This window comes from Crotalus tigris, unplaced genomic scaffold, assembly GCF_016545835.1.
Source record: "Crotalus tigris isolate CLP2741 ecotype Arizona unplaced genomic scaffold, ASM1654583v1 scf7180000023603.165588, whole genome shotgun sequence".
NCBI classification, from domain to species: Eukaryota; Metazoa; Chordata; class Lepidosauria; order Squamata; family Viperidae; genus Crotalus; species Crotalus tigris.
In genome coordinates this window covers 55,874-82,115 of record NW_024100072.1, presented here as the reverse complement: position 1 = coordinate 82,115, position 26,242 = coordinate 55,874, and the positions used below count along the sequence as shown (strand labels likewise).

The window sequence follows — 26,242 nt, the reverse complement described above, 5'->3', positions numbered from 1 at the left end:
TACAGGACATAAAGACGATTTATTTCAGTTCTTTGCTAGTGCTTGGATCCATGAGTATGGAATCTCCTAAAGACCATCTTCCTGTTCTCCATCTTGCATTCTCAGGCCTGAGATGGTCATGACACATGAGAACAATATTGGATTAAAATATAAAGAATTCCAATTCCATCTCAATTGTAAGTGGACATAGGTCATTTATTTCTTTTGGGTTTTTCTTTTAAAAAAATAAAACCCAAAGCTCTCTAATGATGGGAAAGTAAATTAAATATTATTCTAAAATATTAAAATGATGTTCTAATTTATTTTTATTTATTTGTATCCCACTATTTTTTTTTACAAATAACTCAAGGCAGCGAACATATCCAATATAGCCTTTTCCACCTATTTTCCCCACAACAGCAACCCTATGAGGTGGGCTGGGCTGGACCCAAGATCATCCATCTGGCTTTCATGGTTAAGGTGGATGATTGGGAGTTCTAACTCACAATCTCCCATTTTCTAGCCTGATGCCTTAACCACAAGACCAAACTGGCTCTCCTAATATTATTAATACATTTAATTAATACTTAATTAATTAATATTGTAATTTTAATTACAACACCCATAATAAAAGGATTCCTGATAGAGCATTGACCCATCAAATATACTCAGCTGTTAACAAAACTTTCCTGAGTTGACTTGGAACTAGCAAAGAAACAGAACAAACATGTAATAGGCACTGCCATCTCCAAGAGGTGATGCAGAACAGGGGGGAAAAAAAATCAAAATGCATGTCTGGAAATAAGATCCTTGTTTTAAAAGCATCAGCAAACTTAAGTGTCATGCGGGTGTTAGTCAAGTTTGACCTAATTATAAGTGGTAAGTCGTTCAATTGCTTTAGCACCTGCAGATTCATCTGGTAACAAAGGCATTCATTCCCTACCCGGAAGAGCTGGTTGCCTTAGTTGAAGACTGGAATGAAATAAACAGGAGTGGAAAAGCAGAAGGCTTTCTGCATAGTTCATATTCTAAATGGCGTAGGTGGGCCAACAGCTTGACAAATTGGGATCAAGAGCTTTTATAAGCACATGAAAATCTATTTCAGTTACAACCATTGGGTGAGAAGACCCACGAGGTAATTCATAACAGGGTGTTGCAAAGTACTATGAAAGAATAAGAAAAATGGTTGCTGCTTGATTCCCTTTGCCAAGCAGAGGTTATCCTCCGTTTTCTGTCACTCATTTAGTGACCACTCAAAGTTACAACAGCACTGAAAAAAGTAACTTATGATAATTTTTCACACAACAGTTGTAGTATCTCCATGGTCACATGATCAAAATGTTGGGCATCTGGCATGTATTTGCGGCAATTGCATTATCCTGGGGTCCTGTGATCATCATTTGTAACTTTCCCAGCTGGCTTCTGACCAGCAAAGTCAAACTGGGTGAGGGGGTGGGGGGGGGAGAGCCAGATTTGCTTAATGACTGCATAATTCCCTTAACAACTGCAGTGATTCGCTTAATAACTGTGGCAAAAAATGAGGCACAACTCACTGAACAAGTGCCTTGCTTAGCAACATAAATTTTGGGCTCAGTTGTGGTTAAGTTGAGGACTAGCTGTAATTGAAGGTACAGGAGGAACTGTAGTGATTGTTTTAATAACTCCTCTGCTTCCTTCAGTATTTGGTTGGTAGCCGCTTTTGATTAAAATTTCCCCACTACTTTTTAAGATGCTATAAAACACTTGTCATGTTGAATGATTAGAAGCAGAGTATGGTGAGGAACATCAACATACAACATCAAGAAATTTGAGGGTTATTCTGACTTCCCAAATCATGAGATTGTACTGTTAAAATTCAGCAACAAAACGGTAGCGGTGTGATTTCAGGTCAATTTTGGGAAGGCTAAAGGCTTCCTGTTCTCACATAGTCTTAAACTACTGTGCTAAAAGTAAGGTAAAACCCCAGATAATCCCCCCCCCCAAGGATTTGGGATTGTTTAAAAGTCGGAATGATAGCAATTTCCATCATAGAGACAACTTTCTGCATGTCTCAGTCAAAGTAGAGGCCATGGTGTGAGGTGATTTAGAATGTGAGCCTCTACATAGGGCAGATGTTCATATATCCATATCACTACCAGCACTGGTGGGGGGGTGGGGGGCTTATATCAGAATTTTGGCTAAGATTAAATGTAATATTGTCTGCAGAGAAAATACTTCTGCTACTATTTTTTGTTTGCCTTTCAGAAGAAAGCAGCAGAAAACATCTCCTGGTGGACCAGTAGCTCCATTTAGCTTCCCAAACAATTGATTGGCAGGGGGTGGAGTACTCTGATAAAATGGAAATTTTGGCTTGAGCAAGCTCTTCCACTTCACTGAGTGGTTCACCCACCCTGCCAATCAACTGTTTCGTTAACTTGGTTGGAATGTGATTTGGTTTAATGCTCTTTGAAATTTCCAGGCTTGCTGGACCCTGTATCGAAACACCTGCTGAACAACTGATTGGTGGGATGGCTGAGCTACCCATTAAAACAGAGACAGCAACTATGTGCCCATCTGTTAAAACTGCTATTGGCAGAATTTTCCATCAACTGGCAATTTTCAGAAATGGGGAAGTCAGCAAAGCCTATGACTTTGTTTAATGCAAGTTGCCCACCAGAAATGAGAGCATTCCTATCTAGCAGCAAGCCAGGAACCGAGGCTATAGAGAAAGAGTAGAGAAGGACTGTGAGGATATCAAACGTTATAGAAGTATCATTTCTGCCAGTAACAGATGGATATTATTTCAGGGGAGTCTTCAACTCCACCCAAATGTGTGTAGAAAAATGGCCGTTATTTCTTCTGTGATATTCCTGGATAAAACCTACAACCTGCCAGAAACTCAGGAGCTCAGCTGCAGCTGCTAACTATTGAAAAATTGTCTATGTTTGCTGCAGGTCTATAGCTCATCAAAGTCATTTGTCAGTAGGTTTCATGACACTTTTCATAATTTTTTCACCTGTAGGACATCAAGTTGGAGAAGGTGGTTATATACGAAAAGGTTACATTAGAAAATTTATCTGCAGAAAGGATCTGGTACATATATGCTATAAATTCAATTCACAGCACTGGATGGTTAAAAGCCTATCTTCCTTAGAACCAAGAAAGAAAGCTTCCAAATTAAATACAAAGATATTATAATTCTATTTGTAGTTTAGGTGAACAGAAGCTATTACATTTGGGCTTTGTAGAAGGAGAGTTTTATTAGCCTGTGAGGTTGTTGGGGTCTGTGATGGTGCTGTTGGTAATTTAGAGGCAGAATAAATAATAGCACCATTTCAGGCCTCAACAATTTAATACACAATATTAGAAATGCCTTTATATGCTCTTCTTCTAGTTTGATATGTGAGCATCTGCCAGGAATGCTTGTTTGAATTCTATGTAGGACAAAAAAAATCAATGGGCACAAGTTTGAAATTAGGACTCAAAACAAGGACAAAATAATCTCAAGCTTGTAGGACTGAACCTGACACGATTAGACAAGATACTTTATTCCAGATACAATCATAGTAAGGCAAGAAACAGCTTTAAAGGTTTAAATAGGTTTAACTTCACACATTTTTTTGCTTGTTTTTTTCTCTGAGCTGCACCTGGAAAATGTCTATAAATTGGTAATGATTAACTCCAAGAGCCTTATTTTATTTATTATTCAAATGTATATAATCACCCATCTAGACTGCTTTGTTTCTTCTAGATCACATATGGTAGTAAAAAGAAATCAGTCAATCAATCTGCAATGTAATGGTCATTTAGAGTTTGCACCTATAGATTTGCACTCCTTACTCAGTACATTCTGCCAGATAAGCAAATGAGGAAGGTTGCCTGTCAGAAATTACTATATTTAGGGCTACCATATTTGGGCTGCAAACATCTGGGCAATCTCCAGATTGCAGCAAAAAAAAAAAAAAATACAGAACTCCTATCTGATGTATATTCAGTGTGTTGCAGTTCTTACATAGTAGTCTTAGCTGCACAGGAAATAAATCAACGGTGACAGCACAGAATTAGGGGTGTACAATCAGGATTAATAAAAAGATAAAAGGGCTACATGGTAGGATATGATGTTCTTGTGACTTGTGATTTAATTTATGTTTACCTTGTACTTCCATATCTAATTTATTATTTGAAACAGTCACTGTGATGCAAGAGAACTTCCTTTATCAACACATTATTGGTAAACCATTTCTGATTCAGAGCTTCTGACACTCAATCTAAACAATTCCTACAACACTCCTAATTATTTTTAGTCATCTTTATTGTAGTATCAAAACTTTCAAGGGCTTCTTTTAGCTCCTTTAAATCTGGCCAATGTAATTTTCTATTTCCAAATGCCCTAGTTTGCTAATTGATAGCAGAGCTATAGCAACTGCCTATGGTGCATATTGTAACTTTCTGGTCTCCACTTAAGATACAACCAATATAGATGCTATAAAGATTCCTCAGGAGGAATATGTGTGGGAATTGTAGAACTGGATACAGAAGATGGCTGCAATGTAAGACCTTAGAAACATTTTGCCTGAGCACAGATTTGCTTTCCCGTTGACACATATATGTGACTCCATGTATTTCCCTATGATCCCAAATGTTCTATAAATTCAGATTTGATGGTGGCTGTTAAACAAATAAACCTACAGTCTATATACCCAAAAGAATGGTTAACTCTAATTTAGGCTAAAGCTTGCTCTTTGCTCACTTTGCCAATGACAGAGCTGGAGGCTCATCTTATTGGATTGGACATTACTGAAAAATATAAACTTCAAAATACTGAATCATAAAAGAGCTTTCATAGCCGTTTGTGGTTATTTTTTATATTTATTCTTTGTTTTTGCATAGTCATGCATCTTGCAACATGGATCCCCCTTTGGACTGCAAATATTTATACGATGTAGTCCTCTGGATTTTGACATCCCATATTTGGCCTTATTTAAAGTTGTCATGCATATTGCTTTCTTATTCTTTTTTTCTGATAAAACGGACAAAGGATACTTTCTGTTGCTAATGGAGAAGATAAAATGTTACTAGAGTATATATCTCAACCCACATTTTCTCATTTTTGGCTTGCTTTGCCATTTCACAATACTCTCCCAACCATCACCCAACTTTCAAAATAGTCTTAAGTTTCAGTTAAAAGTTAATAAAGTAAAACCTCTTTGGGCAGCATCAGTGCAGAGATCAATGAACATAAAAAAAATCTGGTGGATCGCTAAGCTCTGTTTTTTAATGTGGTTTTTTTTTTTTTTTGTCTGGAACAGGGGTGACAAACTCTGGCCCAAGGGCCGGATGCACCCACCCCACTGCCAATGGAAAAAAAGTTGCGATACGTCGCAACACGACGTTGCAAGTTTGACACCCCTGCTCTGAAAGTATAACATATCCTATTTAACATAGAACTATGCAGTCATTTACGTAGGCTAACAGAACATTTTCAAACTTTGTCTTCTTCTCATTAACCTTATCACAAATCTACCATATACATAGACTACATACCGATACAAACATACATGAAGTAGTTTTATACCGCCATATTCCATAATGGCCAATAACTGCAACAGTGTAATTAAAACTATTACAAATAGGTGTCCAATGAATAATGATCAATCACTAAGTACCTATGTTAATAACTCAAATTCAGGAATGAAGGTGATGTCTGGAATGCTGATGGTAGCTCCTTGTTTTACCCTAAGTGTCCAATACAGTTGGAACTCATAGCATCTCCATCCATATGCACCAGATGGAGAAGATCCACTTAAAGCAAGTAGTCCCATAATTACCCAGGGTACTTTATAGGTTAAAACCCAATTGTACTCAGAAGCCAATTGGCCACCAATGGAACACCAGGTTTTATATCTAACACAAAATGTTAGATCTGGGTAGTAGCTCTCAGTCGCTAACATGTTGCATCTGGGGCCAATTGTAGCTTCTAAGTATTTTTCCAAGTAAGCTTCTTCACGTAATCTAACTGGAAGATGGCAAAGGCTTGAGTTAGTGTCACCAGGGCTTCCCTCCCAGGAGGGGCATCAAGTGGTACAGCATATAGTGAGCAATACTGTAGCCCTTCTAAGCCATAGCCACCCCCACACTTGTTTATCCAGCAGTAATTGTGAGCTAAGGAGAATGCCCATGTTGCTGTCCCACTTAAAGTGATCACTGGAGCAACTGAAGTGTTAGTTTTTAGACAAATAGACTTGAAATGGTCTAAACTGTATTCAATAAATGACTAATTCAGTAATTTGATTTCTGTTTCTCTCTCTTCAGTTCATGAAGACATGAAAGTGTGAATTTTCATGTGCATGTGCCCAGTGACAGTGAGAGTACAGCATTTGGAAATCTCCATATGCTTTTTAACTTTACCTTTAAAACTTATGAAAAGAGGAGGGGACAGGTTTGGAAAAATCTCTCATGTTCATCAAAAGGGTCTAGTAAGCTTATTGTTATTCATTGCTCCACACGCTGTCTTGGTTTTTGCTTTTGGTAGGGGGGAGGAAGCTGCTGACCAAATTGGTTCTAGGAGCCTGCTATCTTTACTATCTTATAATACTATAAGCAGCCTGTGCAATAAGGCTGGTTATTTCACCTTACTGAAGTTCCAGTCCAAATTTGATGTCAAGAGAATTAAATAACGAGCTTATTTAATGCACTGAATATTTTACCTTTGCCAAATGATTTCTTCCTCACACATTTTTTTTAGAGTTTCCCCAGCCTGAAAATATTTGAGTTTATATTTGGGTTTATATCTAAGGCATATCATCTACTGTATGAAGGCAGTGGTGACAATAAAAATTGTAGGATTACTATATGCTGACGCAAGAAAAGTGCAATTCCTGGCATAAGAACATAGGAATAGTCCTACTGGATCAGGCCAGTAGATATGGCTTAAGGATCAAGATATGCTACAATCACCTCTTGAGGAAAGATCCTGTGGTTTGTGGAAAGAAGTTCTGGAAGGGGACCTGCACTCAAAAGATTCTGAGAAGAAATCTGAAAAGAAACTTGGCAACTTCATTAGGAAAAAGCTTGGAAGATGACAGGATTTGAAAAAAAGACAAGCAACATTTCATTTTTTTAGGTTGCTTTCACATGGCCTTTAAGACAACTGTGGCACAAGCATTAATGAACCAATTTGTGAAAAGAATCTAGTTTATAGTTTCCATGCGTTTAAATGAAGAAAAATCCTGTCTCATTTGGTCAGGCTTTCTATTAGAACATCGTGGCCATTATTGAAACTTTGAGTTGGAAGAGTTCCAGGTTTAGGTTCACCCAATTCTTCTAGAATACAACTTTGAATGACCATGAATGCCACTTTACACCCCCCCACACACACTGCATGCAATTTGTTGCTTCATTCTTCAATGTTTTTGTGCAGTTAACATCTAGAGTGAGGCTTGTTGAAATGGAGTGTTGAAATGGAAGGAAGTGCAAAATGACTTCCTGATTAAAAAAATCAGGAAGTGCAAAATAACCCTAACTAGTTAAACAAAGAAAAAAGTTCAACTTGATATGGAATGGCTTCATATCCCATGAAGTAATTGAGTTACTATATTGTCCTCAGGTCAAGCTGCTCAGCTGATGTGCCTCAAAACAAGGTCAGTCAGGTGTCCAGATCAGAAAACAGACTCCACAAGACTAGAACAAAGCTTTATTGAAGTAGGCTATAGTAACACATTTTTTTGGATAGTTTGTGTTTTTATCAGCTCACTCTTATACCCCAGTAAGTCAGCCTGAGTCTCTTCTTAACACAACTCCTTTTCCAGAGCTAAGGAATGCCTCTGCCCTTTTTGTTGTTGTAATGGCTTCTAAATATTTCACTCAAGGCCATCTCCATGGTTCTCTGCATCAGATCAGGCAAATTGAACCGAGAATATCTGCTATGGATTTCTATTTGGGCCTTGAAACAGTTCGCTGTTGCTTATGTTTGGTTAGTTTCCTGGCCTGGTTAGGCAGCTGACTAAAAATGTAACTAAGCATCTTTAGCCAGAAAATAGGATTTCTCCATAAGCCAAATTGTACTCTGTTCCCAGACCAGTTGTCAGGAAGTTTTTTTGGGTCAGCTCTAGCTGCCATTAAACTGCTTGTTTTTGAACAGGAACAATTGTGGAAAGATAAATGTTTTAATATGTGTTGAATAAGGTACAACTGACTAAGTTCACCAAACACACAAAGCCATAAACCATGATTTAGAATTCACAGTTCTAGAGGAACATCTTAGTAAATAATACTGGGGTGTGAATCTGGGATAATATTTTGCAAAACATTGTGAAGATCTACAAAGAAAGCCAGCATTACAAATGCAACACAGCATCTTTGAGATGTGTTGGATTATTACTCCCATCACTCCCATCTAGCAAAATCAATCATCTCTTGCCCACAAAGCTCTTTGCAGACAAAGCATATTCTCTACCATGGAACTACACTCCATCATATATGAAATTTGTAGTACAATAATCCTTACTAACTTGATTTGTGTCAATAGACTAATATGTATGTAAAGCATTGCCAAGAACCATTCTGATTTGCAATTAATAAGAGTATATCTGGAGGACACTCAGTTGGGGAAGACTAGTGTAAGGTAGTCTTGTAGTATATACTGCAGCAAGTTTTGGGAGATCTCCTCTGGGTGGCTTTAAACTAGGCAATATTTTCTGCTCACTCTACTCCACTGAGTGTTTTGAGGGTAAAAAATAAAAATAAATTCATATGATGCCATATGTTTTTGGAGTAATTTACAAAAAAAATGATTGATTATGCACATTTGAAAATAACTTTCATTGTTTGGAATCCACTGGACTAGGTGAAAATGGGGTTTGATTGTAGTTCATTCTGATATTGAAGGCCCGCCATTGACTTAGCATGTTGTATGAACTAGCTCTTGGTTGTTGTGGCTGTTGTTTTGGTGCTTTTGAGTCATTCTTGTCTCCTGGCAACTACATGGACAAGTCCATGCAGTTTTTTTGGACACATTTTTGGGAAGTAGTTTGCCACTGCCTTCTTCCCAGGACTTAAAGACAGCAACTGGCCCCAAGTCATGCAGTTGGCTTTGTGCCTAAGGCATTGTCTTAGCACTTCGTATGAATCACCTCATTATATTGTACCATAAAACAGTTTGGGCAGAATGTATTATGCAAACTCAGCAATGTGTTCCATTAATCTTGTTTCAGCATGTCACATGAACTTAACCACAGAATAGTTCACTGAGGCAAGGAACCTAATATTGTCACAGCCTGGTTTTCATGCAGATATGATTAAGCATGTTCCTACTTTTGAGCTACGATCCCTATCCTTACATGATAAGATTAAGGAAGCTGCTCAAAATTTTTGCTGAACCGGTAGAAAAAAAAAAAAAAAGAAAACCCAAACTTTTCCCTCTTCCTTGATATGTTCCAGCACTTTTTGCTTGGTCACTCATCAGTCTATGTGCTGATGAAGCTTTGTTTGATGCACATGACTGTTTATTCCATCTGCCTTTGCACTTAAGCAATCTTGCTTGCTCAGGGTGACCAGGCACCTGAGCTTTGCGAGTGCTTCCTTCCCTTTATCCATCAGGCTGCTGAAGAACCTCTCACTTTTGCCTGCAAGATCTTAGCTACTGCCCAGCATTTCTGCCTTGTTTAATTTCCATTTGCATAGATGTTTGAGTCACCATTAGCACTGTCAGGAAATCCTAGGGAACACAATTTCCTTAATTAAAGAAGTTAATTTCATGCTGCTATGGAATGTACCTAACTTCAATTCTTCAAGATCCAGACTACGGCTGTTGAATGTTGATGGGAGAAAAAAAAAATGGAATAGTTTCATGATTACAATCTGTGTGTATGTTACATTTATAATAAATAAGAGGCCTTCATTATAATATAAGAAAGTGATGATGAATCTAAATTATGTTTTAAGATATAGTCACAGCTATGCTGATTTCTGTGACATCTAAGCTCTACCTAAAACAATAATTGTGGAGTGTGTATATGGTATACAGCACTTGCCACGTCACATGATGCGACGTATCGCGACTCTTTTTGCATTGCTGGCAATGGGATGGGCGTGGCTTCGTTATGATGAAACCGGCCCGTGGGACGCCAGTTTGACACCCCTGGTATACAGCAAACAAGACTTTTTGAGTAAATTACTATTCCACAATTTATTTATTTTTTAAATGCTAAGATGAGTTAAAACACTATTCTCTGTATATGTGAAATTCACTAACATAAAGAAAGACTTTTAGCTGACATTCTTATCCAGCAATTTTCACTTAAGGGAATAGATGTTATGCTTCTTAACTAACATACTTTTTTTTCTAATATGCTATGCAATCTAGGAAGAGCTGTACTTTTTTTTACTCCAAATCTGAGAGCTGTGTCCAATTGCTGGCTATGTCCGGTGTCAAATAGGCCCTTATTTTGGCACACACAATTATTTTATAGGTTGCAGTCTACAAATTAAATATGAGATTATTACAACTTTCTAGTGACTGGAACATACATCTCACTAAACTGTACAATGGTAGTAGTGGCAAGAGCTTTACATAGTTGCTTTGAGTGGTGAACCATAAAATTGCAGGTGGCAGCTTTTAAATGCTGCATTTCTAGTTTCTAGAGTATATTTCTTCATTTGAGACTTTGGAAAAAGTTCAGAGAAGAGCAACTAAAATCATCAAAGGCCTGGAGACTAAAACATATGAAGAATGGCTGCAGGACTTGGATTTGGCTAGTTTAAAGAAAATAAGAAAAAGGGTGATATGATAGCAATATTCCAGTATTTGAGGGGCTGCCACAAAGAAGAGGGGGTCAAGCTATTCTCCAAAGCACCAGAGGGCGAGACAAGAAACAATTGTTGGAAACTGATCAAAGAGAAAAGCAACCTGGAATTAAGGAGAAACTTCCTGAGGAAAATTAACCAGTGGAACAGCCTGCCCTCAGAAATCGTGGGCTATCACTGGAGATTTTTAAGAAGAGACTGGACAGTCATTTGTCTGAAACGGTATAGGTTCTCCTGCTTGAGCAGGGGGCTGGACTAGAAGATATTCCATTCTGTTCCGTTCCGTTCCATTCCATTCCATTCCATTCCATTCCATTCCATTCTATTCTATTCTATTCTATTCTATTCTATTCTATTCCATTCTATTCTATTCTAAATATTCATAGGATATTCCTGGATAGAATGGAATGTAAAGGGCTTCCTATGCCAGTTAAGGTTGTGTCCTTCATCTATAGCATATTATTGTACCACTAATTTTCCTGGATCTCATTTTGGCTTTCTTCTTAATCCTGACTCTTGGTTTGTCCTTTCAGCTAGTTAAATGCTAATTCCAGAAGAAGCCTGTGATTACAGCATTTAAAATGTACATATATCCTTTTGAACATACTGTGCCTGATCTCACCCGCACAGAAAAGCAAAATAATATTTGAAATATTATTTAATTATATTTTAAATAGTAGAAACAGAACATAATCATTGTGCTAAAGAGCTGTATGATGTCTTCTGGTGGACAATTTCGGATAGCAAACTGATTGGTCTACCAGTTATCTAGATCAGTGGTTGTCGACAAGTGGACTAGTACAATTGTTTATAATGAAACACTTAATAATTGAAATCTCATTCTTGAAATAGCAGTAAATGGTAAATATAATTGCAGATTTCCTGTTAATACATTTAGTTCTACATTTAGGCAAGAAAAACCAAATGCACAGGTACAGTAAAGGTGGTACCTTGCTCAATAATAGTAACTGTGAGAGGGATCTTGGAGTCCCAGTGGACAATCACTTAAACATGAGCCAGCAGTGTGCTGCAGCTGTCAAAAAAGCCAACACAGTGCTAGGCTGCATTAACAGAGGGATAGAATAAAAATCATGTGAAGTTAATACCACTTTACAATGCCTTGGTAAGGCCACACTTGGAATACTGCATCCAGTTTTGGTCACCACAATGTAAAAAAGATGTTGAGACTCTAGAAAGAGTACAGAGAAGAGCAACAAAGATGATTAAGGGACTGGAGGCTAAAACATATAAGAAACAGTTGCTAGAATTGGGTATGTCTAGTTTAACGAAGAGAAGGACAAGGGGGGACATGATAGCAGTATTCCAATATCTCAGGGGCTGCCATAAAGAAGAGGGAATCAAGCTATTTTCCAAAGCACCTGAAGGCAGGACAAGAAGCAATGGGTGGAAACTAATCAAGGAGAGAAGCTACCTAGAACTAAGGAGAAACTTCCTGACAGTGAGAACAATTAATCAGTGGAACAACCTGCCTCCAGAAGCGGTGAATGTTCCAACACTGGAAGTTTTTAAAAAAACAGTGGACAGCCATTTGCCTGAAATGGTATAGGGTTTCCTGCCTGAGCAGAGGGTTGGACTAGATGACCTCAAGGTCCCTTCCAACTTTATTATTATTATTATAACTTTTTCACAAAATAAAAAATTAAATTCCTGGACTTCTATCACGGTAGGGCTTAGATTTTTGATATAGGTAAGTAGACATTAAGTTTCTAAAGACTGAAAATCTCTACATTAGAAACTATTTATAATTTCTGTAAAAATGAAAGTTTTTTAATAGAATAAAATCATAAGCCATTATTTGTGTATCTTATAAAGAATATGCCTAGCTGCTTTTCAGCAAATGCAGTGAATGTCCTCATTCTTATAGCTTCTGATGCTTCTGCTTGTAGTAATTGTTTTGCCTGTAATAAGCATCACTCCAATGCACTTTTTTTGCAAGTGCTAGTTTTAGTTGTTTATTAAAGTATTCTCTTTATATTATATTAAGTATTAAACTATTCCCTTATGAAGAGTTCATAACAATCAGTATCAGTATACATGTTGGTATAAAAATAGTTTTAATTTTAATGCAGAAGAGTTGATTCCCTTCACTGACAGCTATTTTAAACTAGATATGTGTGTTGCCATTACACAACCATCACATGATAAAACCTAAGTAAGTTCTTGCAAAATAAGTGGCAGAAGATATGTTTTTCACATCTGATATTTAGCATGAGTTATCTATTTAAGAAATTTGGAAGCACTTATACTCAAATTCACAATATTTAACCTTTAAATTTATCAGCTTGCCTACATATAGCAGATGTACAGTATGTATTATGAGAGAGAGGGGTCAGTTCTATACAAAAATGAGAGTGCTAAAGAAGGGTTTTTTTTTTTTTTTACATTTTATTCTAAAGCCTACTGGAAGCCAATTCAGCATCTACAAAATCAAAATTTCATGGTTGGAATGGCTCTCACCTATCAGCAAGTGGGTCACTGCATTTTTCACTAATGCTTGCTTCTGAGTAATAGCATTAGTATTAGCACCTAGACCAGGGATCTTCAAACTTGGCCCTTTTATGCCTTGTGGACTTCAACTCCCAGAATTCCTCAGCCAGGAACGCTAGCTGAGGAATTCTGGGAGTTGAAGTCCACAAGTCATAAAAGGGCCAAGTTTGAAGACTCCTGACTTAGACTTATATACTGCCCCATAATGCTTTACAGCACTCTCAGTGCAGTTTACCGTGTCAGCATATGGCCTCCAACAATCCGGTATCTCATTTTACCAACCTCGGAAGGATGGAAAGTTGAGTCAATCTTGAGCCTCATTAACTCCTGCCTGTGGGTTGAGTTAGCCTGCTATAGTGCATTCTACCACTATGCCACCAGGGCTCTTCAAAATTAGTCTTCAAAGGCAGTCCCGTGCACAACGCATTGCAGTAATTTATACTGGAGTAATGCAAGGGAGTGCATTACTCTTGCCAGGGTCTCCTGCTGTAGGAATGGTCACAACTGGAACAAGTGGTGTTATATCTTGCACGATATGCCTTTTAATTACAGAAGAAGAACAGAACAATTACCATCCCATCCATTTACTGACTGTTTTGGTAGTGATTTTATTCAGTTTAATAGGACTGACAATAATAAAAATAAATGTAAAAATATAGGAGAATATAGGAGAAACTACAAAACTACAAAAATGAAATGGAACCAGAGTCATTACCAGATGGTAACAAGTGATTTATATGTAAGTGTCATCCTGCTTAACTTTCTCCAAGATTAGGCAAGATGTTGACGCTTAAAACTATTTAAATCAGTGGTTCTCAACGTTTGTGTGACGGCGACCCCCGTCACACAAACGTGCTGCGCAAGCGCTGCGCCGCCCCATGCGCGGCGCGTGTGCGCTGCGCCGCCTCATGCGCATCGCCGCCCCCATGCGCGGTGCGCATGCGCGTCGCCGCCCCCTGAGGGGGGAAAATGGTGGATCGCCTTCTTTGGCGACCCCCGAAAAATGATCGATCGACCCCAAATGGGGTCGCGACCCATAGGTTGAGAACCGCTGATTTAAATTATTTAAGCTCCATTTTCTAATATCTTTAAATGAATAACATATGTCTAAAGAAAGTCATCATTTTAAAGTAAGTTCAAATTCTTCTTTAAGTTTGATTTTTTTTTTTAAAAAAAAATCTACTTTAGAATTTCACTCTCAACTTTTTAAAATTCTTCCTTGCGTGTGAAGAGTAGACAATTTTCAAAGTCTCATGTGAAATTATTTCCAAGGAGTTACTAAAGGGCGAAGTGGCTGTCACTTTGGGCAACATTCACAGAATAAAATTACTCCACCAACATGATGGGCATGGATTTCTGGGGGTTGAGGAGAGTTTTTTAGGGAGTTGCAGATGTGGTGGTGATGGTTTCTGATAAACTAAACTCACTCCAGGGTTTAAATATCCCCCTGTTTTTCTGCCAAACCACTGATTTGCTGCCATAATTCAGTAGCTCAATCTGGAAACAGATGGAAAGAATGGAGCTGGAAGACCTACAGAATAAAGGAAAAGGGGCAGATACATTCAATTCAAACAGCATGAAAGGATTAAAACAGCCAGAAACGAGAAAAGCCCATTCTTTCTAAGACCTGCAGCAAATCGCTGTCACCAGGAGCAACCATGTGAGAACTTAAGCTGTTAGTGAGAACAGTTAATTTTTCATGGAGGTGCTAGAATGGAATTCTTATGATTACAGTAATTCCACTTGGAAAGCAGAGTCTGTCCCATGCAAGTAGCTTTTCGCTATGTTCCCGAACAATAGAGAGGTCCAGAATGTTTTGTTTGGAATGACCTTTTGTTGTAATAAAACAGAATCTCCAAATGTCATCAATGGAAAATAAGATGCACAGGCAAATAAAATAACTAATTTGCTACATGTTAAGCATTGATTTCGCCTCCCCTTTTTTTTCAATACCCTGATCAGATAAAGTCACTTCCTATTTTCTATAAATGTAATTTATTCTAAACATTGCTCTCACTGTACATTTAAAAGGTTGTTTGTATCCCTTTTACTTAGAAATATTGGTATTCTTAACTGACAGAACACTGTGATCCTATGTTCCCGTCTGACAGCCATAAGGGACCAATGCAGAGGGTATGCCAACATCCTGAGCGCCTTTGATGTTGTGAAAATTATCATCAAAAAAGATGTGGGGCTGGATCTTGGAGAGGATAGGACCTTTTGGAGCTCCAGCCATGAAGAAGGCTTCATCAGTCGACAGTCCCCATTCCCGAAGGGTTTTGATGATCCGGATGCCCATATCACAGCCACTGCGGGCAGTCACTAAATAGATACGGATGGGAGAATCCTCTTGACCAAACTTTTTGCGCATCTTCCCAAGATGCAAAGCAAAGGCTTTCAGGGGGCCCTGGAAAAGATGGCAGGAAGCAGAAAGAACGGTACTGTATTATTTTGCAGACAGCTGGAGAGCAAAACTGAAGACCCATTTATTCTACTCAGAGATGGACAAATAAGCTCTATTGTTCTTTTATTTTACAATGCGTAATTATGATCAACATGGGGCTCTTACTTTAGCCTATTAACAATAAGGGTTGTTCATGAAGGCAATTCAGTAAAGTAGCAAATCTGAATCCATCCATTAGCCAATAAGGAAGAACTTTATATTGTATTTTGATATCTCAGTTCAGTAATATTTTCATAACTATTAATGCATTACTCTATGTAACAAACATATAGAAGGCTGCTTTGTCAACATAAATAGATGCACTAAAACAAATTCCTCATGAGTTAGCTTTTGAATTGAATTGGTACCTGGGAAGGTAAAGCAGAGGTATTATGCAGACAGCTCACTTTGGTTTAACCAGCTGTGAATTCTTTTTTAAAGTTATATTAAAAGTTTAAAGTCACACATCCTTTGTTATTCTTTGCTAAACTGAATGAAAAATACCATTTCTACAATTGTTGTAAAACACACAGTTGAAGGTAGAAGGAGTGGGCTGACACGAAGTCTAGTAGCAGTGGCAGGAAAACACTGGAAAGACCAGGGGGTGGGCAAGCTGATGGGAAGACCTGAGAAAACTGAAGTGAGCTAGCCATTAAAAAGATCAGCAACAGCAGTGAGAAGGTATTAGGAAGAAGTGTTGGGGGAGGGGCAAACCAATTACTGCTTTATTTAGGTATCACCCTTGGAGAGAAGAGAGAAGATAGGAACATCTTCTTGGGGATGTAGGCAACCTTACCTCTCCCATGGGTACAGTTTCCATAATTTTCTCATATTCTACTGCTTCCTCAAGACCTTTCTCATGAAAGACACGATCAGTCTCATCCGAAAAGAGTACAGCATCACCATCAAAGACAATTCGTAATTGGGCTCTAGGAGCCTGTATCTCCTGCTGAAAGATGAGGGCTGCTGAGACTCCTGCATGACAAATAGACTTTGTTACCTTGCCTGTACAGAAGAGACATTTTGGCGCTTGTCCCAATTTAAGAAGTCACTCCTTATCATTATATAATTTCCTGAAGATGATGTGGATTATTTATTTGCACGAAGCAGAAATGGTTAAAATGTTTTATGACTGCACAGAACCCCTCAGGAAAAGCCATCAAATCATCATATGTTTCTGAGGCCAGGAAATTGACAACTTTTCTTGTCATCAAAGTTCTCCTTAAGAGGCACCACAGAGTAGGTGAAGAGAGACAGGAAACCCTTCCTTGGCTTCAAAACCTATCTCTTTCCCTTTTACAAAAAGTAGAATTTTCAGAATTTTCAACGGGTTGAAAATTCTGGGAGGGTTGGAGGGTCAAATAGGACACCAAGTTAGAGAAGAATGTGCTAGATCAATGTGCTTTACAACGTGCTTGTAATGGTTCTACTGAAATACCTGAACAGCATGACAGAAAATGCCTATTCCTTTTTCATGAGAAATAGACTTACTTCCCTGATAACAATCAACTTCAGAAAAACCTGCACTGCTGAACAGTGACACCAACTGGGATTGAGGGCATCTAACACTGCTTGCTGCCCTCAAGGTTTAAGCTACAAAACAACCTGATATAAGTCATTGACAGAATGTCAACATTGAAAAGCCAACACAGAGGAGATATTGTTCCTTGTTGGCATGATCTTGGAGGAGCATGGAGGATTTTCACAGGAAGGCCCTTTCAGAATTTGTGATAGGCTATAATGGAGGAGGCATATTCAACTCAGGACATAATCAGGGAGATGGCAACAAAATATAATGCAAAATACAAAAGAACAAACCTCTCTGAAGTGCGTTGCACACATCTTTTGGGTCAGCTGAGAGAAAAAGTTTCACATTGTGGGTTTTCAAATATTGGGTAGAATCCTCATCACTGACAAAGCAAAACTTGGAGATTTCCAAACCTTAAAATCCAGGAACAAATAAGGATGGTAAAGGAGGAATACAAACACAGCTTGAAGCAGCAAAGAGATATATCACAATCCCATTTGTGCAATCCAACCATTAAAAACTATGAAGTGGTTAGCTGGCTCCTCCAGAGCTTTTTTCTTAAAGGAGATTGAAGTGGTGCAAGAACACATTTGAAACTCTAGGGAAAGAAGAAAAGGGCTGTGCATAACTGATTAAAAAAAATGGAGTTGGCAGAGGAATAACTAATTCTCAAGCTCAGTGTTTTCCCTCATATGAGGATATTAAAGCTACACAGTTATATTTATTAAACCAGATTTATATACCACAGCAGCTCAAGATATATACATAGCAGCCCCTCCTCCTATTTTCTCAACAACAGTTCTGTGAGACTAAAAGAAAACAACTGGCTCAAAGTCTGGGTGACCAACTCAAACAGACAACCTACCATAATGTTTCACGCTGTTGATTATTCGCACACCACTCTCTGGACTGTTATTGGAGAGAACAATGACATCAAAGAGGCCCTTTTCTTCGGGGTCTCTTTCAAGAAGTTTCTTGTTCACAAACTGCAACGCCTGAAAGGAGCAGGCAGAGATGCATTACTATGTGTCTATGGAGATTCTCAGTCATCCAGGTCATGGTTGTCCCAAAGATGCTTCTTCAAAAGGTAATTGGACTTTCTTTGGTTTTTTCCATGAAGACATTTTGCTTCTCATTCAAGAAGCTTCTTCCATTCATGAACAAGCTTCTTGGATGAGAAGTGAAATGGTCTTCAAGGGAAAAAACAAAGAAAGTCCAGTTACCTTTTGAAAAACCACCTTTGGGACAGGCATTACGATAGGTTTCTCTGAATGCAAGACTTTAATGGCCATATATGGCCACTCTGCAAAAATGACATTTTAAATGTAGTAGCAATTGTTTGAAAGTTCATATATTCAATACAGTATGTCCACATTAATGATCTGGAGTGAATTCTGAAGATGGAAAAACCCTGAACAGCAATAGATGATTCTTTGCAGAACGTGGTCAAAAATGTCAAGATTGCAACCACAACTGTGAGATCAAAGTTCCCCATCTATTGTTAGGTGATACATGTGCAACCCACATAAAAAATGAGCAAGTCAACATTTTGGCTTTTTTTTAATATCATACCTGGTGAACAGCTTTTGTTTATAAACAAGACTATTATAAAATGCCCATAAGCCTTCTGTAACTTCATCATAAAACAAATATCTGGGTACCTAACAATTGAAGTTCTTATTTCTTAGAAAAATGGAGTATGCATTAGAATTACAATTAATGGGCAAAAACTTGATTATCTTCATACATATGGATATAAACATTGTGATCAAGCCAGAATCACTGCTGGTGAAAAACTCCCAATTACAATGTCTCTTCTGCATTTATTCTATGTTTTAATTTAGTACATGAGTACTGGATGAGGACTCTAAAAATTAACATGTGTACTTCATACAAATATCTTGTTAAGAGAAACTCCCTCCCCCCCCCCGCTTTTTCTTACCTGAATTAAAGGAAAAGCTGTTCCCTGCTCCAAGGGGCTGTTCTCATTTGCTTGCTGATGTTTCACATATTCCTCTTTGCCCTTTGTCAAGAAAATTTCATGCTCTCTCTCCAAATTGAAAATGGTCCTGGTCGTCACAGCAATAACCAAGGCTTCCTTTGGATCTTTCTGGAGATGTTCAAGAACATTGACTTAGCTAATATTAAAGAGATGGAAAGGAAGAGAAAGAGGCTTGTACTTTCTCCTCTTTTATGCCTTTCTCATCATCACATTATACCATCTGTGCTTGTGATCCAGCACTATACTCAGAAAGCTAATTATATATATATATATAAAAACTCTGCAAAAGCTGTATTTATAGCATAATTACTATGTAGTGTGCAGAAGTGACTCCAGCCTAGAAGCCTGGACCTGACCTTGCATGCTGCCAGAGAAAGGAATGGCAAGGAAATCAGCCATCAAGGAAGGTACTATAATTAATCAGTGGTCATCAGCTCACACATGATTCCCATAATAATATTCAGGATAGTCTTGCATGCACGTAAATGAGAATCCAGTCTCTATCAGCCACCATAAATCTTCCTTTTCATTGTTAAGACTTGGTCCATTCACGCTTTTTTAGACTCGATGCCAGCTCATCATGTGAAATGTCTTCAGGATAGGCTCAATCGGCCAGAGGAAACGGCCAAAAGAAAAAAATGCAAAAAGGAAAAATTGGAAGGAGCTGGATCTTCACTCCCTAATTAAATGCATGAATAAATGACCAGTGGTGGTCAGGTTGATGCTTCCAAGAGATCCAGAAAGAGACATAAAAGCTTTAGAACAGACCTGGGCATTTTACAGCCTCCAGGCCACATCTGGCCCTTTGGTTGTCCCTGTGTGGTTTGTATGGATTGCTTTTATTTTGAAAGTGACTGCTTGTTTTTTTTTTTTTTTTAAAAAAACTATGTATTTGCGTGTATGCATGCCTATGCACCTTCACAGCCCTACTGCTACTTTGGCCCTCCAAACAGTCTCAGTTTCTCATGCTGCCCCTTAGATTAATTGTCTCACGTGGCCCCTCAGGAAAATTAATTAACTGTGCTTCGGAGGGTAACAGCTTCACACATATAATTTTGCCCATATTACTGAACATTTCCCCTTCCAGGTCAAAGGCACATTGTTCAAAACTACTTTAATGTAATTTTAATGTAACTAGTTTAAAAGGATACAGATCCATTCTAAAATATTTCTGAAATTAAGCTTTAAATGTTATATAAAATCAATATATCGACATGGCCAGAACACAAAAACTGCCAAGGAATACATCTTCTAGCTCACAATCAATTTATAACAATGGTTAATTTATGATAGCAATTAACAGATTCCAGGGAGAAATCATAAAATAATTTAAAAATGATATTAAATTGGCAACTTTAAAAATGACGTCATTAAAAGCTACACAGAGAACAAGTTACAACATATATGTAACCTACCTGGAGCTTTACTTGGAGTTATATAACGGTGACTGAATTACAAGGGAAAACCTCTCTATAAAGGGATACATCAATTATATTCATTCCAATTAAGACTGAAAGCAGAGTATTAACAAGAGCTAAGGTCTCTTATGATGCTTTGCCATATCAGGGTTACATATACTCACTCAGGTGAAAGCTTTCTGTAGCTGTCCCTTCTCAAAGCAAAAATAGCCCTTAACATTCTCTCTCCGCAAATCAATATCCATTAGCAATTCTCTTTTAAAACCCAAAGGTTACAAAGCTAAAATAGATAGATCACAGTTGTGTAGTTTGCCTCTAAGGTCTCTTCCAAATTGAATATATTATCTAGAACAGTGGTTCTCAACCTTTTTATACTGGCAACCCCAATCATAAGGATGCGCTGCGCATGCGTGGTACCGCCCCATGCACGGCACGCATGCGCGCCGGCGCCCCCATGCGCGGGACAGATGGACACTTGTGCCCTAAGTCATCTCAAGAATGAACTACAGTACTGCAATGTGCTCTACATGAGGCTGATGTTGAAGGCTATTCAAAAATTATCCAGAATACCGATCCAGAAATCAGTTATGTGTATGCTAATTGCTGGTTAAAATTCAAGATACTGGTTATTACTAATAAAGCCCTTAATGGCATAGGATCTAATTGTTTGATAGATTACCTATTTCCAATAATTTTGCTCATCTGGTTAAGTTTTGCAAGTGTGATGTGTTCCAAGTCCCTTTAATTATACAATGCCATTTATCAGGACTTATGAACTTAACATGAAGGGGTTAGTTTATAGGTCTTGTGAATCCAGTAGCTATGCAAAATTTCCAAAAGGAAATTTGGTTGAAGATTTGTGCAAAACATGTCTTATAAGGTGCTTCCTATAACCATGCAGTCTTCTTAGTTCTAAAGGCAGAATAACTGGGTATATGGGCCCTGCTTTGCACTTACTTCCAGTATCCAAAGTGCCAAACCCAGTTGCAAAGTCACACAAAGTGCACTGACAAGTCACATTACTTCAGTGAAATGAACTGTGATTGCTCAAGCCTAGAATAATTGAGTTCATTCTACAAACCACATTTTATTAAGCATAAGTTAGCATCTTATGTGACCATTGTCAAGTAAATCCCTCTACTTTTAAAGGGTGGAGCTATCAAGGCAAGAAACAAGGAGTTGGGACCAAATAATATTGTTTTGGAGACTCGGGCTTGCTGCAGGTCTGATATTAGGCAAAAGGAAAGAGCTTCCTTCGGGATTAACAGAAGCAGAACAGCAAAATCTACCTCATGCAAGAAACAGACAGCAGCAGAAGCCTTTGAAATAGTGCATGTAAGGCATTGTTGTAATTAATACTTCACCTGATTAATGCTGGTATTTATGATGGTGCTATCAGGGTCGGCCATCTTCTATTCTTGCCTTGAAAGGGAAAAAGAAAATAGCTGATCCAACAAATTCATTTAATAGCAAGAGAGACATCAGACTTAATGACATCCTTTACTCTATTCCCAAAAGAGGAAGAAAACACTCCTTCACACGTCTGTGTTGTGATATGCTATAAGCAAAGACCTTCTTGAAGTAAAAAAGAAAAAAGAAATGACAACCCAAGATGATGTTCCTTCCATGAGTGGAAGTGGGATTCAAATATGTGAACAACTGGTTCTCTGTGTGGATGCCGCTTCCGGAAGTCAATTCTGGGCCCGAGCAACAAAAAATTAGTTATCGGTTCTGCTGAAATGGTATGAACTGGCTGAATCCTACCACTGGTCAAAGCCTCTTATTAATACTGGCAGTGGGAGAGCATCTTCCATTGTTCTTGAAGGCAACAGACTAGCATAGCGGATCCAGGGTTGAGAAGAAGGGCCACTTCTACTTGGGGGACTGCTGTATACAAGCACTGGCTGTCTGAAGCTCATTTTGCCTTACAGCAGGGCCTGCTTTCACTCAGCATAAACCTCTCATATAATTGGACAAACTGTTGTTCTATGGAGCCAGGATCAAACTATGAATGATGAAATATAATTCAAAGTGAACTGAGAAATAACACCTTAACAGTACAACTTGCTTAAAAAAACACACACACAAAAAGGGAATCCCAAACGAGTGAATACGCATTCAGTTAACATTCTGTTCATAACTTAACTCAGTCTGGAGTAAGAAGATGGCACCTTTGTATTGATTTGCTGATGTTTATGCTATTCAGAATGGAAATACATATTTTACATAAAAATAGGTGTATCTTTCGCAATCAGATCCCCCCCAAATGGCTTTAACATTTGGGGACTTAAAAAAAAGTATTACATTTGTTAATAACCAAACCTAAAGCCAATTCATTCTTTGCTGGGATATATCACATTGATAGAACTTTTCATCCAATAAAGCTTATCATTGTTATATTCTTTCAGTAAAGAAAGTTAATTGAAAGCTGTGAAGGGGCCAGACTGGGTCCAAGCAGACTCGGATTTTAATTTGCACTCGACTAAGGATCTCACCAAATAATTTTGAAGCAGTAATTCCTTCTGCTAACTTCCCTGGAGAGTTGCTATAGGATGAAATGAGGGGGAGCCGCCCTGTATGCCACTATGTTTCCATAAGACAGGCAGGATATAAACACAAGACATACTTTTTAAATGGCCAAACCTATCAAAAAATCAACAACATCTTCACAGACAGTCGATTCACGATAGAAACCGAGAACAACAATGAACTGCCATTCCTGGACGTCCTTGTAACCCGAACTAACAATGGACAACTTCTAACATCTGTATACAGAAAGACAACACACAGAGACCAAATCCTCAACTTCCACCACAACCACCCCAAAGCCATAAACAAAGCTGTGTCAAAACACTTTTCAGAAGAGCAGAATCCCATTGCAACACCACAGAAGACAGATCAGCAGAACTGAGACACTCAAGCAGAGTCTTTGAGAGAAACGGATATCCACGAGGCTTCATCCAGAGATCCCTACACACAAACAACACAAACACCCAAAAACAACACAACAAGAACAACAAGGACCAAACGAATCATAATTCCTTACATACAGAACATTTCAGAGATGACAGCAAGACTACTATACCAAGACAACCACACAGTAGCCCACAAACCAGCCTCAACTCTCAGAAGGACCCTATCAAAACCTAAAGAGCCAACAGAAACAAATCAAAGATCAGGTGTCATATACCAAGACCAATGCAACAAATATGAAAAGAACTATGTGGGCCAAACAGGAAAAAAGCCATCTACCAGACTGCACGAGCACTCCCTGGCTATCAAAAGACACGACCCATTGTTCCTCATGTCCATCCATGAGGACTCAGAAGGACGCAAGTTCGATCTAACTGAGACCATAATTATAATCCAAGCAAAGTCAGGGAGAGAAAGAGAATTCCATGAGGCCTGATTCTCCACCAACCCAATCAGTGAACAGACACATTGACATCGACTCTGCCTACCAACCACTGAGACCGGGAGAGCTACTTCAGCTGAAGATCAAACCAACAGTCCATACTTTTTAAAATAATAAAAAGTACAGATATCGGTGGGTTTTTCTTTTTAACGTTAATTTTTAGGAAGAGGGGATAAAAATAGATTATTGATAATTCTGTGTGCCAGTTTGTAATATAAAATGTCTATAGTGTATGTGCCATGCCACTTTGCAGCATGTAACAATTCCAACATTGCAGCAAATGTAGGCTTGCCTGCTTTGAAAGATTGCTTAAGTATATATAAGAACTGTGTCTGGATTAGGCCAAAGTCTATCCAAGTCCAATGTAGTCTAGTTCAGCATCTTCCCAACTGCCTTCCAACATTAGCCAGTTAGACAGTTTTGGGAGCTTATTTTAAAAATTGCTTTTATATTACCAAGAATCGGCACCTATCTTAGCCCTGCTCTCCTGCATTGCCTTTCCTTGCTGTGCAAAATTTTATGGTCAGCCTTCCTGACTGCCCATTGCCTTGCTGTGCCAATCATAGCAATTCAAAGGCTTTTTTCTTGTGAACCAAAATTCCTTTACTGAGGTTCCTTTATTCCTGTGCTGGGTGAAATATACCTTCTCTGGGTAGATAAAGTGGATTAGAATTAACACCACAGATTTTAAAGTGGTAAAAGAAGGGGCCTAGAAAATAGTCATTCATTCTATAGAAATCTTCCAGGAATACCATCCTAAGTACTTACACACTGTAAGTGCCACATACAAAAATTCCTATAAGAGCAATGAATTAACTAATCATTTTTTATCACTAACAGCTGGAATCAATCTGGAATCAGGCTTATTGCAAACTGCCCTTTCAGTTCTGCAATGTGTTGCATTTAAGGATGGTTTGAACGCTCTCAGGAAGTATTATTTCACAACAATCTTTAGTTTACCAACTAAATGATTAATAGTGAAGGAGTTTGACTGGATTCAGCGAGATTTTTATATTTCAGTTTCTAGTTAGTAACTGGGGTCAGTTCAATTTCATCCATGAAAGTTGGAATACCTGTTTGCAATTAAGAATTTATAATAGGTAGGGAAAAGGGATAAATTACAGGAACAACATAAGAGGCAGTGCCCAGAGACTCACAAAAGTTGCCTTTGGATGCAATTCAACCTCACCCTGTTTATAGCTAGTCATGTTAAGTAGAAATGAACAAATGAATGAAGGCAAATATGTGTATCCAGGGTTAATGTTGAAAGATCCAGTCTGGGTCGATCACCGGGACCAGAGTGAAATGAAACCAACAAATGCGAGGTAACTATTGGTCCGTCTTCTTCCCTGTACTACATATAGAAAAATGATAAACCTGACTTCATCATCTCCGATGACTGAAATACTGTAGCCACTGAATCTTTCCCCTGGTGTCTGGCAGAGAGAAAACACACATAAGCGGAGAAACAACAGAATGAAAGGAAACCGCATTCGGCCAATACTTCCTTATAAGGAGCCAGCGACAATTGAAGAAGCGAGAAAGGATCGATTGCTTGCAAAAAGTTGGGTGTTTACGATTTTTCTAATGACAAAACACGCATGCAATTCAATATTCAATATGCAAATATTTAATAATCAAATATCCCCAAACTCACCACCTTTCATTCATAAAGTCAGCTCGTTTCAAAACCAGCGGCATTCGAGGCATCAAGTTTACAACTAGCGCACGGCGCTTCTTTATGTATTTTTTTTTCTCCCTACAATAATATAAAAGTTCCCCTGAATGCTGGGAACTGTAGTCGGTATTTCTGGAAAGTCACATGTCTATTTACGAAGAAAACGACCAGAATGGACTCTCTTTCCCAGAGGGCTTTGCGCTGACTAAAAAAAAAAATAGCAGGGCGTGTGTAGGATGCGGTTTTACACGTTGATGGATAAATTCTCCAGGTGATGAGAGTCTGAAGTTTCTCCACAAGGCGTAGGATACAAAAAGCGAAAGAGTCAGAGTTAAATTTCAAGATTACCATAGGCTAGTCTTCCAATTTAGGGTAGACTGTGCAGTCATCTTTCATAACCGTGTCAAAGGCATGTTTATTTTCACTGGCAGAGATAGATTATAATTTTCTTCTAGCCTTCTAATTTCATGAGCAATAAAATGTCACTGT

The 26,242-nt window shown here is 38.3% G+C and overlaps 1 protein-coding gene across 2 annotated transcripts; it reads right to left on the bottom strand.

Moving 5' to 3' along the window:
• Nucleotides 1-15,247: 15,247 nt before the first annotated feature.
• Nucleotides 15,248-25,885, bottom strand: LOC120297225 (cytosolic 5'-nucleotidase 1A-like). Of its 2 annotated transcripts, none has more exons than XM_039319602.1 (7): nucleotides 25,733-25,885; nucleotides 22,025-22,082; nucleotides 19,183-19,350; nucleotides 18,106-18,235; nucleotides 17,531-17,653; nucleotides 16,509-16,687; nucleotides 15,248-15,676 (listed from the first exon to the last, which is right to left on the bottom strand). In XM_039319602.1, the coding sequence occupies exons 2-7, from the start codon at nucleotides 22,067-22,069 to the stop codon at nucleotides 15,362-15,364; spliced, it is 960 nt and encodes a 319-aa protein (XP_039175536.1). In that variant the 5' UTR covers nucleotides 22,070-22,082; nucleotides 25,733-25,885; the 3' UTR covers nucleotides 15,248-15,361. The 2 variants fall into 2 exon arrangements, with proteins under 2 accessions (XP_039175536.1, XP_039175537.1); XM_039319603.1 differs by having other exon boundaries at nucleotides 25,736-25,877.
• Between the last annotated feature and the right edge of the window lie 357 nt (nucleotides 25,886-26,242).

Bases quoted from the DNA above. Each gene is read 5' to 3' on its own strand.
- LOC120297225 (XM_039319602.1), bottom strand. From the start codon at position 22,069: ATGGCCGACCCTGATAGCACCATCATAAATACCAGCATTAATCAG. The intron at 19,351-22,024 runs GTGAAGTATTAA...GAACATCTCCAG, and splicing joins TAAATACCAGCATTAATCAG to AAAGATCCAAAGGAAGCCTT. The intron at 16,688-17,530 runs GTTTGTTCTTTT...TTTGTCATGCAG, and splicing joins GTGCAACGCACTTCAGAGAG to GAGTCTCAGCAGCCCTCATC.